The 19,263-nt window shown below is 38.5% G+C and overlaps 1 protein-coding gene across 3 annotated transcripts in view; it reads left to right on the forward strand.

Annotated features, from left to right (window-relative positions):
- The window catches only part of LOC139450714 (PAN2-PAN3 deadenylation complex subunit pan3-like), a 32,973-nt gene extending 22,167 nt beyond the window's left edge, over positions 1 to 10,806 (forward strand). For all 3 annotated transcript variants that reach the window (XM_071232514.1, XM_071232516.1, XM_071232517.1), the window contains 13 exons: positions 302 to 367; positions 498 to 602; positions 725 to 782; positions 1,673 to 1,831; positions 2,302 to 2,418; positions 2,863 to 3,024; positions 4,050 to 4,227; positions 4,850 to 4,937; positions 5,195 to 5,334; positions 6,199 to 6,328; positions 6,451 to 6,515; positions 6,740 to 6,878; positions 7,936 to 10,806. In XM_071232514.1, the coding sequence (XP_071088615.1) occupies positions 302 to 367; positions 498 to 602; positions 725 to 782; positions 1,673 to 1,831; positions 2,302 to 2,418; positions 2,863 to 3,024; positions 4,050 to 4,227; positions 4,850 to 4,937; positions 5,195 to 5,334; positions 6,199 to 6,328; positions 6,451 to 6,515; positions 6,740 to 6,878; positions 7,936 to 8,085 (1,557 nt within the window). In that variant the 3' untranslated portion in view covers positions 8,086 to 10,806. The remainder of the gene's footprint in view (positions 1 to 301; positions 368 to 497; positions 603 to 724; positions 783 to 1,672; positions 1,832 to 2,301; positions 2,419 to 2,862; positions 3,025 to 4,049; positions 4,228 to 4,849; positions 4,938 to 5,194; positions 5,335 to 6,198; positions 6,329 to 6,450; positions 6,516 to 6,739; positions 6,879 to 7,935) is intronic.
- Positions 10,807 to 19,263: the final 8,457 nt, after the last annotated feature.

The raw sequence follows: 19,263 nt of genomic DNA on the forward strand, positions 1-19,263 counted from the left end.
GACCTCGGTTCGATTCCTGACATGGGTACATTGTGTGAAGCCCATTTCTGGTGTCCCCCGCCGTGATATTGCTGGAATATTGCTAAAAAGCAGCGTAAAATCAAAACTCACTCACTCACTAGTTTATATTGTTTGAAGTACCAAACACAGTTTCTACAGTTTAGTAACTCTGTCTTTGCCGATGTACAAAACTTTATAGATGTATTTTTATAGTAATCTCTTCAACATTAGATTTAAAAACCCATTCATTATCAATGATTTCTTGAGATGTGTTCTATAATCAGCTGATTTTATGTTTTAGGAAAACTTTGGAGGGACAACATACTTCTACCATCCTGATGATTTTGCTCCTCAATATGAAGGAGTGGTAAGTTGCACCTTTGTTATGCTATCATGTTGAATATAAATGTCAATCTGGGACTAATTTATTTATCTTTTATGTTTCCTTTTCAATTTGTTCCTGTATTCATTTAACATGATACTCTTTGTCACTTCAGCAATTGCCAAATTTCACCATGTACCCAGGGCTGCCTCCCCACATTGCTCACATGAAGGTCAAGGTCAACATGCCACAGTTCTTCATGCCTGATGAAATCAAGATGGTAAGCAGAATGACGTAAACAAACTTGTGTCCACATGTGTGTGCTTGGATTACAAATAAATAATACATTTATTGATACATTTTGCAAATTTTGAACCTGTATCCTCTTTTTTTCATTTGCAGGAACTTCTTAACAGACATGCCTTAACACTGGCACAAATTGACCCTACTCAGAATCCAGGTAACTATATACCATGTTTGTTGTAATAAGCACCCCTGGCATTACACCATATACACATTCCTCTCGTTTTGTTAGTTAGCGGCCTGAGCTACCCCAATAATTGTTGTTCCATGGCCATGTCGGCATCTGTGACGGGTGTGAGTTCGAATCACATATTCACCCCTGAGATCCATGGTTTCTCATGGTTCGACCAAAGTCAAAAGTTAAGAGTTTTTCCTACCACCTTAAACTGACATTCCTGGTCTAAATGAAATACTGTTCAGTGGATGTTAAGCCTAACTCTTATGCACTCATAGATTTCTCAAGGCATTCTCAGTGGCAAAGTGAAAAGATAAATTTCGAAGTTTATGCTGCAGCCTGAAATGTTTTTGTACGACAGATATATTTTTCCAGAATTTAATTGCCCATAATTAAGGGTGCGTATTTTACATGAGTGCATATTATACAGGAATAATAAATAAGTCTTGTGTACAATGATCAATCTGAAGGGGTGCTTATTGGGATTGTTCACTTGTCAATATATCAGCAAATGTCGCCATGGGCGGTTATTAAAGCGGGACGCTTATAACGTCGAATACTGTATCAATTTTGGACAAAATGTTTTCTTCCCAATTTTGTACGACAGGCACTTAGCCCTGTGCAGATTCCGGGTTGGAACTAATCCCCAGTAACCAATCTGATTGGGTGCTCAGGCTAAGTGACTTGGTTGATGGTATGTCTTCCTACCCAGACTAAGTGGATTGTTCACAATATCAATCACTGGATTGTCTGATCCAGACTTGATTTCTATTTTAGCTGGAATATTGCTCAATGCAGCATTAAACAAAAAGCAAGCAAGCAATTGTTGTCATCGTATATGAACCCCTGTCATACAAGTACTTTGTTTTCAGATGTACCGACGGAGGTGGACAACTACCACAACTTGTTTCCCCTGGAGCCGCCGCCCACCACGCAGCTCCCCAAGTCCAGTACCTTCACATATCCCACCACCTGCTATAAGGCTCTCAACACCAAAGATGGACTTACATACTGTCTTAGAAGGGTTCATGGTGAGCACCCAGCAGACATCGCCCACTTGCACTGTCTTTGTGATGTTTTTGATCAGGGATAGAAATTAGCACTAGCCTGCTAGCCCGAGCCAGTTTTGCTCATGCCAGAGGTATCCTAAGGGCCAGTAGAATTTCGAACATTTGGAGATGAACTATATGTTATCATGGTTCATGCAGATAGACTTTCTAGGTAGATTTCTTTCTCTGTTGATGTTATAACATCATTTTTGCTTTATTCGACATGTAAAATGAAATGATATGATTTCAGAACTGAAGTATTGATATTAGGGTGTATATTAAGATACATATTTACTTAACAGAGCATATTAATTGCTTTGGTAACATTACAAATTATCAACTCCAGGCAGAACATGTTCAAAGCAAAGACTTGTAGCATGAGTCTTTATTTTGAAATGAAAGGTCCCTAATTTTTGCCATGTTTTGGACTCCATTGTGCAATTGTTTTTCAGGCTTCCGATTGGCTAACGCAAAGTGTATGCCGCTGATTGACATGTGGAAGAAGATGTTTCATCCCAACATTGTGCAATTGAAGGAGGTCTTCACCTCTAAAGCTTTCGGTGATAACTGTACGTGCAGTTACCGTAGCATATCTTTTAATCTTGTGAACACCTTCTCTTGTGCTTTTATTAGTTAAACTTTATTATAGGTATCAGTTGTTGTTACTAAAACTTTACATGCATGGGGTTGAGCTGTGTGAGGCAACAAAATTTAATTTTTGTTAAGCTCTTGAATATATTAGGAGCACTATATTTGTGCTTTAAAACGCCTTGAATCTTCCAAGTTAGATGATATTTCTATGGGAGAAAAGGCCTTTTGTTTCTCTAAGGCCACAGATTATTTATTTTTTGTTTCACAGACCCGCTACCCCTTCCGTAAATTAAGCCTGCAGGGTTTCCATTCTGATAGACTAGAAAGTTGTAGCTTTCCTTTCTCAGTTCCAGTTACCAAACTTGGGTTGATTCATTGTCAGGGACAGTTGTTTGATAGCATATTGTGTTGTAATGTTTCAGCTATTATCTTTGTGTACGACTACTTCCCTGGAGCTGAGACCCTGATGTCACGCCATTTCAACACACCTCCCACAATGAATGGTTACAGCAGTCCCTTTCAGGGTGGGGAAGGGCCTCCACCAGGAGCCGGCGCCCGCCCCTACAGTGCTGGCAAAGGAACAGGTATGTACTGCCATATTGGTGACATGTTCGTAACAAATCTCTTTTGTGCAGCATCCAATAAGACTCGTATCCCCACCTTTGGTTCAGTGGTATATTTATACCATGAAAGGTTCCAAATGAACAGAATCAGTAAAGTTCTGCAGATTTGCTATGGTTTTCTTCAAAATAAACTTTGGGACACAGGTAACGGAGTCTACGATTTGCCTGACTATTATGTCTGTTTTGAAAGTAGCATTGATTTCTGTGCTCATGGATTTCATGGAAGTGGGAAAAGACCAGCATCACTTTGTGATTTCTCCATCATTAAAGAGACACTGTGATATAACTAAAATACTGCTCAAAGACATTAACCTAACTTGTGTACAAACTGTTTGGTTGGCATTCTATAAGTTGGTGATTAACACTTTATGTATAACAACTTCTGTTTTATTGCATTAGTGATGTTTCGATGTAGAATCTTACACTGTTCACAATCCACTTTGAGAATAGTGTAAGAATCTACATCGTACCATCGCTAATGCAGTAAACCAGAAGTTGTTGTCCGTAAAGTCGTACGTTTTCTTACTAACTTGTTCACTAAAGATAAACTGGTATCTGATACATTATTTTCTTGTTGATAAATGCTTTTCTTGTGTCAGTTCATTGAATATATGTTGCCTGTCATATTGAGCTGTTTGTAATTGAAACTGTGAGGGAGAAGGGGGCACGGGTGGCCCAGTCATCTAAGGCGCCGCGACTCGCTGTGCAGAGTTGCGTCCCTTGGGGATGCCAGAAACCTATGATTGTTGGTTCGAATCCTGGTTCGCCAGGATTATGTTTCTAGGTTTATCAGCACCATACCCGTGCTCGTGGGTTTCACCAAAGTGATAAACGTCTGAGACCTGCATCACCTCAAGCTTTCCTCCCACATTAAGCTGACACGCTGTGATATAACTGGAATACTGTTAAAAGCGGCATTAACCCCAACTCACTCACTCACTCACTGGGAGGGAGAAACTGAATGTTGCTACATTACCTCATTCCAGGAGCAAGTGCCAACAACTCCGGCATGAACGGCCCTCGCCAACATGCTGGTCTGCTACCCGAGTCGCTCATCTGGACCTATGTTGTCCAACTGAGTTCAGCACTCCGTGCCATACATGCCACTGGCCTTGCCTGCAGAGCCCTCGACCCTACCAAGATCCTTGTCTACAGCAAGTCCAGGTAATTGTCAGGGGAAACGTGGCTTATATTAATGGATTCTCCAAGGCTTCCTCTATATTATGTTTATTATTGGGTTCAAGTGCCTTTTTACGTGATTTTTACGTTTATCATATATGTTCTGACACCACTGGAGTATGGAAAAATAATAACTTTCACAGTATTAGCTGAATTTTGAATGAATGTTATTCTTACAAATTCTTAAGATGCCTTTGTCAATGTGTTGTGTAGCTATGAATAGGAGTTATAGTCAAGATATTTATTGCCCCCTGCTCAGAAATTCATGTGGTGCTTAGATATTTATTTCCGTCAGTATTCTATCAATATCATGTGTACCAATCAGATCTCAACATTCTGATGTTCAGGTAAGATAAAATAGTGTGTGCCAATTTTCCCTCTCATACTCTGGGTTATTATAGTTCCCCCACCTATCTATGCTTGTTGTAAGAGGTTACTATGTGGATTGGCTGGTAGGCTCAGTGACTTGGTTGATGACGTGGATTGTTGCTCGTAATATTAATCACTTTTTTGTCTGGCCCAGATATCATTGCTTTCAGGCTGTCACATTGCTGAATGTGTCATTAAATATTAAACTCACTCACTCACTCACTCCTTGTATTTCCAGGATGCGCCTGAACTGCATGGGGATTATGGATGTGCTGACCTTTGACAGCAACCAGGCCAACCCACTAGCATTGATACCACACTACCAGGTAAGAAGCACTGAACCCTGTGGGCCATGAGAGGGTTGATGGGGATGAGGGAAAAGAGGCAGTTGAAGATATGTGTGTTGCTTCATGTAGTCCTTCACAAATGTTTAAAACTATAATAAATAAAATAAAATAAAATTTCTGTAATAAATATTCTGTATTTTGGCCAAAGGGAATTCATTGGTATAAAGATATAGAATAGATATGCAAAATTATGTGATTTCATCCAAGGTATTTGTAATTCCCAATGACCCTTGCAGCAAGAGGATCTTGTTGCCCTTGGCCGCATCTGTCTGGCGCTGGCCTGTAACAACATCATGGGGGTACAGCGAGATCACCTGCCAGCCGCCATGGATCTTGTTGCCAGGAACTACTCACCTGACCTGAAAAATCTCATCTTGTAAGTAGAGATCTGCAGTAGTGGGGTTAGATAGGTGTAATGTTTTGTGATACTAGCATATGAATTCATTTGCCATCATCTTCCTGAGGCAAGGGAGTTAACTGACAACAAAAAGCCAGTCTCCACCCTTGTGGAACTAGGCTGGAATTTTGTGGTTTGATTGTAACACCACAAGTAGCTATTATGAGTGATGTCCCTTCCATGCCCCTCCTATTGACCAATCGGATTTCATTTTCTTCAAAATGGCGGTGCCCAGTCAAGACCATCTGATGAAGACACCCAGTGCTTGTGGATTGTAGCAATAACTTGACCACGCTGATTTATAACATGAAAAGATTTGGAAAATATCTGTTCATGCTAAGTAGACTGTACACATGCTTTGCATGTCAACTGAAATCTGCACGGCAGCCGCCATGTTGTTTATGAACAGAATGTTGATTTCATTTAGTGATTTTGATTGAACTATGCTTAGACTCCTTAGTCAATGGACTTTATGCAATTCTGAAATTCCATCCAACTTCGGCAGGGGTAGAAACTGGACTTCAATAGTCGGTTATCTCCCTTGCCTTGGGAGGATGCTTTCCATGGGCATGATGCATAGTACAGTCATTTGTGCATATAAACATGCGTTAACAGAAACATGATTTAAAATAAATTTGACTGAAATATACTACTGTCACTAGTTGAAATACTTACAGCTTACATTTATGCCATGCTTGACTAGTGATAATTATGCCAGAATTCATGATAATCATCTGCTAAATACATGGTCCTAATTAGTGTGATCATTCAGCATTCAACCTATTTGCACTGCAAAATCCTTATTGAACTCTCATTAGTTGCAATGTCAATTGTTTTCTCCAGGTATCTTCTGACCAATCAGAATAGACCAAGAAGTATCAATGACGTGATGCCAATGATTGGAGCCCGATTCTTCACTCAGCTTGATGCTGCTCAACTTCGAACGGATGTGTTGGAGAATGAGTTGGCCAAGGTAAATAAATGTGTGAAAAGTGTCCTTTGTCCAGTGTTTTTCCCTGACAAATAATATGCGCTTTATCCCATGATTTTACTGCTTAAAAAGTATCCAAGCTTAAAAATTCACTGTTTTTCTAGGAAGTTGAAAATGGCCGCCTATTCCGTCTGCTGGTGAAACTTGGTGCAATTAACGAGAGACCTGAGTAAGTCCTTTTCATGTACTGTCTGTTCAGTGTTGTTAAAAGCAGGCTTAAAAGCATTTACATTTCTGTGATAAAACCTTAAAAATAATTATATCTGTCTTAGAAGTTTTTCATAATTTAAAAAAGAGTAAGAAAATTAATATTTTAAAAGCATTGCCTGAAACTGAAAAATATTTGTGTCTACAGTAAGTTTTCTCTGACAGCAATTTGTCTGAATTACCCAGGTTCAACATGGACCCGAGTTGGTCCGAGACTGGAGATCGCTACATCTTGAAGCTGTTTCGTGATTACCTGTTCCACCAAGTGGATGAGAGTGGTGCACCATGGATTGATCTTGCTCATGTCATTCAGTGTGTCAATAAGGTAAGTGAAGATAACTTGCTATATGAGAGCACTGTGATAATTTGTAGAAGATATTTATTTTGATAGTTGAATGGACTTACTTCCCTTTACAGAGTGCTTGTCGTAAGAGGCTACTATTGGGATCGGGTGGTCAGACTCGCTGACTTGGTTGAAGCATGTCATTGATCCTAATTGTGTGGATCAAAGCTCATGATATTAATCACTGGATTGTCTGGTCCAGACTCGATTATTTACAGACCGCCGTCATATAGCTGGAATACTGCTGAGTGCGGCGTTAAACAACAAACCAACCAACAAACTTTACAGAACTGATTTATACCTAACTCACTTACTACTACACGTTGAAAGTACAGTCATCTTTGTTTAACATAACGGCCATGCAGAAAGCCATATTAAATCCTCAAGACTCAAAACAATCTCTCATCAATTATTCTGAGATGAAAAAGTCCAGGTTTAATTAGGATGAAGCTATCCCAGTATTTCAAGACTGAGTAATTTCAGACTTATAGTCATCGAATTAGCAAATGAAAGCTAATGTTTTCTTGTCATAAACTTAATGTTATTACCCCAAGGAATCAAGACCTTTATTTCTATCACTTGTGGGGGCACAGGTGGCCCAGTCGTCTAAGGCGCCGCAATTTGCTGTGCAGAGTTGCGTCCCTTGGGCACGCCAGAAACCTATGATTGTGGGTTCGAATCCCGGTTCGTCCCGATTATGTTTCTAGGTTTGTTAGCACCATACCCCTGCTCGTGGGTTTCACCGAAGTGGTAAACGTCTGAGACCTGCATCACTTCAAGCTTTCCTCTCACATTAAGCTGACACGCCGTGATATAACTGGAATACTGTTAAAAGCGGTGTTAAACCCAACTCACTCACTCACTCACATTACTGGTCTGGATTTGTCAGCATCACACCTGATAAAACAATGACTGGTCAGCCAGGAGTCTGTATCCATGCGGCATGGTCTCTCAGTGGACTAGCACTATGAAACAGGCATTAGGCTGGAGGAGTACATGCAACTGGTTATCATCCTCTCCTATGCACTCTGGTTTTCAGGTTGATGCAGGTGTCCCAGAGAAGATTTGTCTGATGTCGAGAGACGAACAGAGCATCCTTGTCGTGTCCTACGCTGAAATCAAAAGATGTTTTGAGAGTGCTTTCTCTGAGCTGCTGAATGCCGGGCACCAGCCGTCCCCGTTCTCATAGCAAGGAGGAATCCCCTGAATGCAGCCAACCGCCATTCCTGAGGCAGCACACTCGAACAAAGGAAGAGTGCTGCGTTTTAGTCAGACTATATCAATTCAGTCATATTTGTTTGTGGAGAGATCTCACCAAGTATTGAAGAATATGTCTATTGTATTGCTTTCTGGTTTCAGAAGAAAGTGATTTTTCTCTGCTTTCTGGTTTATACAGAAAGCATGTTTTCCTTCAAGATAAGGGCTTATCTCTGTTTATATATCAATTGTCATTGTACATCATACTTGTGTATAATGTAGGACATCAGATTGGCTGCCTGGCAATACTGTATTTATACAATGATCATTTTTTAAATGATTTAAAATGTGACTGTATATTTATCCTGTGCTAGTGGCTGCAGATGTGAAAAGAATGTTGCCCCAGAACTGATGGATAAAATGAAATGTAGAGTCTTCTTGTTGGATGAAACTGCCACATTAATTTGTGAATAGACTCATATATCACATCGATGAACATTTCATGTACATAATCGTTGTATATATAAAAAGTACTTCATGTCAAATGTGTTTACCATACTTCATGGGGCGTCCATCTAATTCGGCCATGACAATAGTGAATGGACAAGGTCTAAGACTATATGAAAAACGGGAGTATACTATTTAAAAAGTAGTCACTAAAACTTTGAAATTTTTGAAGAAGAGTCAACATCGTTTCTCATTGAAATAAAAATTGGTCAATGGCTAAAAAAATGTTTTTTAGAAAAAAAATTCCATCAGGGTAAACGGGGGTGTAACACTGGAGTCATGATAAATATTTTTGGCCATAGGCCGGAAAATATTCCAATAGCGATTCGGAGAACGCAGTTTGATGATTGAATGTTACATTGTTGATAATGGCTGAGGTTATGGTAATAAGGAACTTATGTGGAGTTTATTTCATCGGTTCAATCTGTTTTGCAATTCTCAATAGAAATGGGTTCGTGTGCAGCTTGTTCTAGTCACTGATGTGTGTCTTCTCTGGCATGTGCACTCGTGGTTCAGTGGTCAGGAGCTGAGATAATGTTTTGTTCGCACCTTCAAAAAGTTATCGGTTTACAAAATTCTTGTTTCAACACTGATGATAAACTTTGGAAAGTTTGAGCTGGCAAATGGGTAATTTCGTATTTGTGTATGGTGTGTATAGCCATCAATGGTATTTGTTCAGTGACGTTGGGTTGACATATTGTGAGTTGTAGGTTATTTTCTGTTTTGCTGAGGACTAATGGCTAAGCATACTTAAGGGGACATTGTTTTGGAACAGTGAATTTAAAACTCTGTGCTTCATTGTACTTTGATCTCTTACAGACATGATATTGTAAAATTAATTGTTACTGTTTTTCACGTAGTTTTCAACAACTGTAATATTACGTAAAGATTTTCGATCATTTTTGCTTTTATCAGGGTGTTGTAATGTCTGCAAAATGTCAAGAAAACGGCTTCTGTGAAAAAGCAGATTTTTAGAAAAAATAGTATTTCTGAGGTTTTGTAAAGAAAACCATGATCTAACAATTATGAGTATTTTCATAAGTTTTGTCAGGGAAAATCTCAAGCTGTGATCAGTTTTGTTTAACATTGATTCCTGTTTAAGATTCTTCTTGTTGTCTCATTATCTAATGAAAGTATTGTGATTGTAAGATCTCATATTCCGTGTTTAAGTTATTTGAAGAAAGATCTATCCTTTCGATATAAATGACTTCAGTTGAATATTTATCGGCTAATATATGGCATAATCAGCGAGTACACACTACATAAGATATGGAGGGCTATTAAAGGATTCTTCCCTTCAAGAATGGCTTCAGGTCTTTCTGTACACTTCTGCTGCTCAGTCTTAATCTTTGTTTAACTGGTGTTTGATTTTCACACTGTTTGCCGTCCATGCACTAGACAGAGCCATCTAACCAGCTAGTGGTCAAGGACTTAAGAGCTCATTTCTCAGTCTCTTGGCGGTAAGAGGTCTGTTTTTTTGTTCTGCAAAGTTTCTTATTTCTGTTGCATATGTGTTAGAAGACTTGACTATTGTTGGGAGATGTGTGATTATTGCCATACTAATATCAGGACGTATACTGGTGACAGCTCAACATTCCAGGAAGCTAAGGGTACAAAGATGTGATGGACTGGCTAGCTTTGTCACTATTTAGATCTGAAGGCGATATTTCTTGTTGAATTATCCTACTGCCATGGCCTTAAAGTGTTTCAAAATAATATCACAAACTATGGATCCCATTATCACAATGCTGTGTCATTGCTGTGAGTGTTGGAAGATTGTTAATGCACTTTTTTTCGACAATTATATCTGAATAGGCTTTATGATAGTGGGTTCCGAATAACTAAATAACAACCCTAATGTGTCCAAATTCACCTAATTTAGAGAAAACAGTTGGATCTAATTACAACAATAATATCTCAACATAAATTATGTAGTGTCTACTGCCGTCTTCTGTCTACTAATTTAGAGAAAACAGTTGGATCTAATTACAACAATAATATCCCAACATAAATTATGTTGTGTCTACTGACGTCTACTGTCTACTAATTTAGAGAAAACAGTTGGATCTAATTACAACAATAATATCTCAACATAAATTATGTAGTGTCTACTGCCGTCTACTGTCTACTAATTTAGAGAAAACAGTTGGATCTAATTACAACAATAATATCTCAACATAAATTATGTTGTGTCTACTGACGTCTACTGTCTACTAATTTAGAGAAAACAGTTGGATCTAATTACAACAATAATATCCCAACATAAATTATGTAGTGTCTACTGCCGTCTACTGTCTACTAATTTAGAGAAAACAGTTGGATCTAATTACAACAATAATATCCCAACATAAATTATGTAGTGTCTACTGCCGTCTTCTGTCTACTAATTTAGAGAAAACAGTTGGATCTAATTACAACAATAATATCTCAACATAAATTATGTTGTGTCTACTGACGTCTACTGTCTACTAATTTAGAGAAAACAGTTGGATCTAATTACAACAATAATATCCCAACATAAATTATGTAGTGTCTACTGCCGTCTACTGTCTACTAATTTAGAGAAAACAGTTGGATCTAATTACAACAATAATATCCCAACATAAATTATGTAGTGTCTACTGCCGTCTTCTGTCTACTAATTTAGAGAAAACAGTTGGATCTAATTACAACAATAATATCTCAACATAAATTATGTTGTGTCTACTGACGTCTACTGTCTACTAATTTAGAGAAAACAGTTGGATCTAATTACAACAATAATATCTCAACATAAATTATGTAGTGTCTACTGCCGTCTTCTGTCTACTAATTTAGAGAAAACAGTTGGATCTAATTACAACAATAATATCCCAACATAAATTATGTAGTGTCTACTGCCGTGTACTGTCTACTAATTTAGAGAAAACAGTTGGATCTAATTACAACAATAATATCCCAACATAAATTATGTAGTGTCTACTGCCGTGTACTGTCTACTAATTTAGAGAAAACCGTTGGATCTAATTACAACAATAATATCCCAACATAAATTATGTAGTGTCTACTGCCGTGTACTGTCTACTAATTTAGAGAAAACAGTTGGATCTAATTACAACAATAATATCTCAACATAAATTATGTAGTGTCTACTGCCGTGTACTGTCTACTAATTTAGAGAAAACAGTTGGATCTAATTACAACAATAATATCTCAACATAAATTATGTAGTGTCTACTGCCGTGTACTGTCTACTAATTTAGAGAAAACAGTTGGATCTAATTACAACAATAATATCTCAACATAAATTATGTAGTGTCTACTGCCGTGTACTGTCTACTAATTTAGAGAAAACAGTTGGATCTAATTACAACAATAATATCCCAACATAAATTATGTTGTGTCTACTGCCGTCTACTGTCTACTAATTTAGAGAAAACAGTTGGATCTAATTACAACAATAATATCTCAACATAAATTATGTAGTGTCTACTGCCGTCTACTGTCTACTAATTTAGAGAAAACAGTTGGATCTAATTACAACAATAATATCTCAACATAAATTATGTAGTGTCTACTGCCGTGTACTGTCTACTAATTTAGAGAAAACAGTTGGATCTAATTACAACAATAATATCCCAACATAAATTATGTAGTGTCTACTGCCGTCTTCTGTCTACTAATTTAGAGAAAACAGTTGGATCTAATTACAACAATAATATCTCAACATAAATTATGTAGTGTCTACTGCCGTCTACTGTCTACTAATTTAGAGAAAACAGTTGGATCTAATTACAACAATAATATCTCAACATAAATTATGTAGTGTCTACTGCCGTCTTCTGTCTACTAATTTAGAGAAAACAGTTGGATCTAATTACAACAATAATATCTCAACATAAATTATGTAGTGTCTACTGACGTTAAAATAGGGTGGAATATAGAAAATTGGAATATTGACAGTGAAGCTGTAATGGTTAAGGTGGGCCTTGTGGATTAGTGAGCTAATATGTACACACACTGTATATACATGTACACTTGTGTCACAACTACGTAATACTCTGACTTCCATTCAGGCCCACTTTCACGCAAATTATACCCGTTCTCCGTAGAACCTGTGATTAGTGTCGTCGCTGTTTTCCAGTGGATTGTGGAAGTTGGAAATATTCTTCGAAGTCAGATTCTTATATTTGGAACAGATTTTTCAATGGCCCCTTGTGAATTATTTTGTCAAATTCTAATAGTTCAGATCTTGATTCTTTTGTTGGTATTTTTGAAAGAGGTTTCACAGACAGTTAGTTGAAAACGAAAAGATGGTTTGGTAATATGATGCCTGTCGTTTTTGGTCCGTGTTTAGTTTCTTTTTATATCTAATACAATTTGAAAGTAACTTCTTATGAATTTGTGAAATTACAGAGAAAAATGGTTCCAAACGAAATGAAATTTTGTAGAAATGATGGCAAACCAGATGAATTATTTCTGTGAAGGTGTTTAGAGTGTTTATAATTATTAGGATGAATTATAGTGCGTACTGGTGTTGTATGATATGTTTCGTCACGTCTATGGGTAGAGAGCATAACAAGTTACCAATGAAATGTTGAATGTGGCTGACAGCATTTCACTGACAGGGCTTATCTTGGTGTCATTCATTTCTAAAGGAAAAATCGTGCTGTCATAGCTAAAACAGACTATATCAATATCATGAACTCATATTTTACATTGCAACAATCAGTATTTCATTTCACAATTTTAGTTGTCACATTTTAAAATGGCAGTCATTGATTTTAACAGAAACGATGTTGTTGCAGTTCCCAGTGGAATACAGTAGAGTTGATGCTATAAAAACCATCTCTCCATAGTTGCTATTGTTGTTTGTGCAGATTATTCAATGAAAACATGACATGAACTCTTCACATTTAATGATTATAGTGCTGATTTTGATGATGGTTCAACAACTAATTCAAATGGTATTTTCTCTCTCTCCGTAAAGTGATTGTATTTGTTGAGTTTATTGACTATTTCATAGCCAGATAGCTTTTTTTCTGTAATTGAATTCCAGTGTGTATTTGATTTGTTTTAATAGTTTCTATCCACCCTGTACTGAAGAAGCTTGGTATGGGCAGAGTGATAATATTCCTAATTAGGGCTATTAAATTATGCTGCTGGGCCCTGAAGGATGATAAGTAGTCTGAGGCAATGTGGGGGCTGGTGAGTACTTCTGAAGGGCCCTGATATTGTGTACATAATCTTGGTTAGCATGGGCATTGACGGGAGATCCCCAGGAGCTTAGTTACTGTGGAGACTATAACAGGGATGTGAAGTAGTTGGGCAGGGCTTGATGATACATTACTGACCTTCCCTCAGGTCGGTGAGTAATGTGTGCAGGTCCTGTCAGAGGATATGTAACCATCATGCTTGATTATCGTTGTCGTATACAGAGTTAGGGCTGTTCAGGGACGCAACAGTGCCCCGATTTGGGATATTTTACATTTTGCTCAGTCTCTGTGGAGCATGATCATTGGTGTTCAACAGAACCAGCATCTCTAATTTGAATAGGGCAAACAGTAGACTTCTTAAGATGTCTATATGTAGCGAGACTAACTTCTCTGTATTTCTATGCATTTGTCAAAATTACCAGTACCCAACTTAATATTTTCGTGAATTCTTTCATTTTCTAATAATCAATGATTTCATTGTTTTGGGTGACAATCAGAACCTATTTTCTGTTAAGTCTTGGCCGAGACTGTAAAAGTACATTTATCATACATGACAAGGTGGCATTGCGTGCCATTCAGTTTCATGAGCGGATCCATCATTAAGAGTAGGTCATTCATGAGTGAAGATATTGCACAAGTACTTCTCAGGAATGGAGCAATAAGACATCTCTTCATTTGCTAGCGTGTTGATCAATATGACGTTGCATCGGTGAACAGACCTATGGTGCCAAGATTTACAGTTAACCCTTTCACTTCTGAATCAATCTTTTATAAGTAGCTTCGGTTTCGACACTTATTTCATCATGATAACCCTTTTCTTGTCAAATTGAAGGCTCTATTTGAAGGTCAAGTTGAAGGTCATGGAATGTTTTGTTATTGACACAGCATTTGACCCGGGGTCAAGGTCAATCATCAAGTATTACAGAGCTAGTCCTGGCCTATGCAGAGGTCACTTATATTGGGTGCCTGGAGTTATCTTGGAAATCCAATTGCATTTTAGTGCTAACTTATGAATGTGTGATAGGCCATGACATGAGTGTCTCTGAACATAGTGATGAGCTCAGGAGCATTTTATCAGTATGGAATTGAGTTTGATTAGTTGGTTCTTGTTCTTCGTCTGTTTTAATCCATAACATATCAGCTTTGGAATGGTGCTAGTGAATGATGAGGCGAACATCATTTCATTTTCATCATGATGAGTTGACAATTTGTCAGCTTTGTGGTCATTTGTGTACTCAAGCTAAGTTTTTGTGAACAAATATATCCCTGGACTTTGACATTATGTCATATGCTTTGATGAATGCCACAGAAAAGAATCCCAGTTATTTTAATTGGAAAGTAAGGAATTTTGTTAGCACATGTTGATTGTATACACTACTGAACACAGCAGTTGATTTCATTTCATTGTCATGAGTATGGTCCAAGCTCAAATCACCTGAGAGAAGTGTCATGGCCGCTGTAGACTCTAATAGCAGACGTGAGCGTTGTGATCCTTCTGAAAGCAGGGTGCTTTGAATGGGAGTTGTGAGGGGTTGGGAGCTAGAGTTAGGAGTTACATCAAACAAAAACACTCAAGTTGCAAACAAATTCTGTCCAGGAAGCAGCTAGCTTTCACTACAAACATTTTGTTTGGCAATGTTTGGTAATGTTGGACTTCGGTCCAAAGATTTGGTGCTGACTTTGCAATGATGAAATGTGATGCAAAAAGTTTAAAATCAGATATGACATGGTGGGTCAAATCATGTAATGGTCACACAGTGTCTGATGTCAGCCCCACCTGAAGTCAGCAGGATGAGCTAAGGGCAGTTAACTCTGAGTCTGATCGAGAAGGACATGGATTGTTGGTGCAGTGTGCTGAGATGCATGGAGTCATGAGTGTGGTAAGCTCTGTAATGTTGATAACTTTGTCCTACGGGGTCTTCAAATAATTTTTGAAGAAAAGATCTGTACAGATTTATTGAGCAATTGTAAAATATGAGATTGTATTTTTATGGAAATAAAGGTAAAAAGTACCTGTATGTATTGTGTTTGTTGTCCATTGTTCAAGCGTACTGGAACTCTGTGATATATGCCGTATTTGTCATTTATCATCCAAAACTGGCTCCCACAGGAGATATCGCTTGGATGAGATCAAGCGATATCTACACTGTAGATATCGCTGCAATGAAATTACATCACAATGCTTTGCAGACCATTGTGACATCACTGGTTACCATGACGTCACAATCAAATGACATCACTAATGGCTCTGCTACTGAAGCTGTTTGCAGTACTTTTTACACTGAAGACACTGCTAATTACTGTCTACAAATTGAAAAAGTTGAAAGAATGATGTTGGATGATAAATAAAATCTCACCCTCGTGTCTTTTGATATCAAATATATCAACACTCGTTGATAAAAGTGGCAAAAATCCTCGGCAAGCTTCGGATTTTTCCACTTTTGTCAACTCGTGTTGATATATTTGATATCAAAAGACACTCGGGTGAGATTCTCTATATCTGGGCACTTATTTAAAACATACGCAATGGGTTAATTTGGTCAAATTTTCAGAGATTGAGTGGTAGTGAACTAACTTAGTTAAAATTTTGATGGAACTGAAACTTATTCGATAATTGATTCTATGCAACACTATACCCCTTCTACACTGCTGTTTTCTGTCAAATGCATTGGGAATTATACACAAGAAATAATCTTGAAAGCGACATTTAACCCCATTTCACCTCACCACCTCACCTTCTGACAAAGGGAATTAATGACTTGAATGTAGCTATTGTTGGGGTGTACATTTACAATACTGTGTCGTTGCATCTGAAAGCAACATCTTATCACAATGAAATTTCACATCATGCAAGAAAAATGTGTGCACAGAAGCAAAAGTGTGTGCACCTATTAGGGAACTCAATCAGAAATGCAAGTGAGCTAAGCACATACTTAAAAATGACTCTGAGACAGTATATCAATGAACAGACAAAATGGCAAAGCGTGGGTACCACCGGATGACTTTAATATACCAAGTTGTCCAAAAAGAGTAATTTCTTTACTGGGACAAATACAGTCAACAGGTGTGGTTGCAATCACACCTTGGCAGGGGAGCCTAAAAAAAAAAACACCTGGACAACTTGACTCATTACATTAATTGCACTACACAACTGATTCAAATCTGCCCCTGTTAACTGAAAATAACAGGAAGGCAAATTTCAACATCTAGTGTTAAACACCTGCTCAACACTGCCTGCTTGAAAGCAAGGCTTATTGTGAAGGGTGCGACCCTAACAGCTTACAAAGCGATAAACATTTGGATGGGTTAGGCAACGCCAGGGAAAGGCTGTGCACCAATGGCATTACACCATGTTTACAGACGAATCAAGGTTTTACCTGATTCACTGATGGCAGAAAACATTGACGACAAAGTTCCGAGCAGTATGCCAGGGCAGCAATTTTTTGATGGGTATTTGGCCGGTATCACACAGGACAGACGAACTGATTTGGTGATTGTACATTGACATTTGACTGGCCAGTGATATGTTAATGAAATTTTGTGTCCCGTCATTACTCTATTCCCAAGAACTATTGACAAAAAATGTTGAAGTGCAAGATGGCAGTGCCAGACCACATCATGCCCAGGTCGTCACTGATTATCTCCGACAAGAAGGCATACTGACACTGGACTGTCATGTTCCCAATGGTTGGTTGTTTGGTTTGTTGTTTAATGCTGCACTCCGCAATATTCCAGCTATATGACAGCAGTGTGTAAATAATCGAGTCTGGACCAGACAATCCAGTGTTTGACATCATGAGCATCCATCCCCACAATTGGGATCGATGACATGCATCAACCAAGTCAGCGAGCCCGTTAGTCGCCTCTTACGGCAAGCATAGTCACCTTTTACAGCAAGCTTGAAGACCTATTCTTTACTGGTCTGTTCCCAATGGAGCACATATTGGATGTTCTCGGGCGGAGAGTGTATGCCACCTGCCAACGTGGCCCTGCTTGGTAGCTCTGCAGGTGGAATGGTGGCCAATACCAAGGGCGGCCATACTCAAGTTAATCATCAGTACGTCATCAAGGTTTCGTGCATGCATCACCCAACATGGACACACCAGATATGGATCCACACACCAGATATTAATTTTACAGATATTTATCATGACACCATCACTATCATTTCATCAATTTCCTATATTTTTGTCAGTTGTACAAGTCAGCCATAAAATGTGTGTGGGCAAGGGTTTCCCAGGGATGCAAACCAGAAACCTATGATTGTGGGATCGAATCCCGGATGCCTCGGTTGTATTTCTAAGTTATCCACACCATACCCCTGTTCAGGGGTTTTACCTAAGTGGTAAACGTCTCAAACCTCCAACACTTCAGGATTTCCTCCCAACATTAACCAGACATTTCATGATAAAAGCAGCATTAAACCCATTCACTCTCTCTTAAAATGTGTTTTTTGCCACATTGACTAAAGTGCCTATTTCTGCACATATTTTGAGTGACCATCTCTGAAGGTTAAGGTCACTGAACTCGTCATTAATAAGGTAGTTCTGCATATGTCTTTGTACGAGATGTTTGTAAGAACATGCACCCATGTTTTCAACAAAGAAATTGATGGTCAAGGTCCTTAAACAAGAAGTGCATATAATATATATATACACATGCACAAAAGTTAAGCGCCACCATATTCATAGTCTCTTGATTTCATGTGTGGGAATCAGAAATACGAAATATGATGATGTTTGACTGAATTAGGCTTCCATAGTTTCATGAACCCAACTTTGTCCAGATACCACAAGGAAAGCATGCTTTATCTGTTGCTGCAGTTCCCCTACCCTATAAATAGTGAAATTCAAGTTTCAGACACGTGGTTGCATTTTGCTCCTGGTTACATTTCCCCTTCCAATAGAGGTTGAAAATCAGCCATGGTGAGGAGAAAGTTAACGAACGCTGAAAGATGGCAAGTGATAGGCATGAAAAATGCTGACATGTCATGCAGCGCCATTGCAAGACAAATGGGTTGTCATCACAGTGTTATCACTCGTTTGATTGTCAAACATGGTCAAACCAATGATGTCAATGACAGGCATAGGTCTGGTAGGCCAAGAAAGACCTCTAACAGAGAGGATAGACGTCTTTTCAGGATAGTCAGACGAAATCCATTTGCCACTTCAACAGATTTAAGACTGCAGTGGATTAGCCATCAGAGACTCTCGACGATGACCGTAAGGCGTTGCCTCAGAGCGGCTGGTTATAATACTAGCAGACCAGTAAAACGTCCTCAACTGACAGAGGCACATGCGGAATCGTCTGATATGGTGTCGTGCCTGTAGTCGATGGAACTTGGCCAACTGGAGAAGGATCCATTGGTCTGACGAGTGTCGAATGCTGCTACGAACTGTTGATGGTCGAATATGTGTTTGGAGGCAACGTAACACTCGTTTTGCACAAAGGAACATCCAGAAGACCTT

Source organism: Haliotis cracherodii, unplaced genomic scaffold (genome assembly GCF_022045235.1).
Source record: "Haliotis cracherodii isolate W230 unplaced genomic scaffold, xgHalCrac1.p SCAF_8, whole genome shotgun sequence".
Classification (NCBI taxonomy): domain Eukaryota; kingdom Metazoa; phylum Mollusca; class Gastropoda; order Lepetellida; family Haliotidae; genus Haliotis; species Haliotis cracherodii.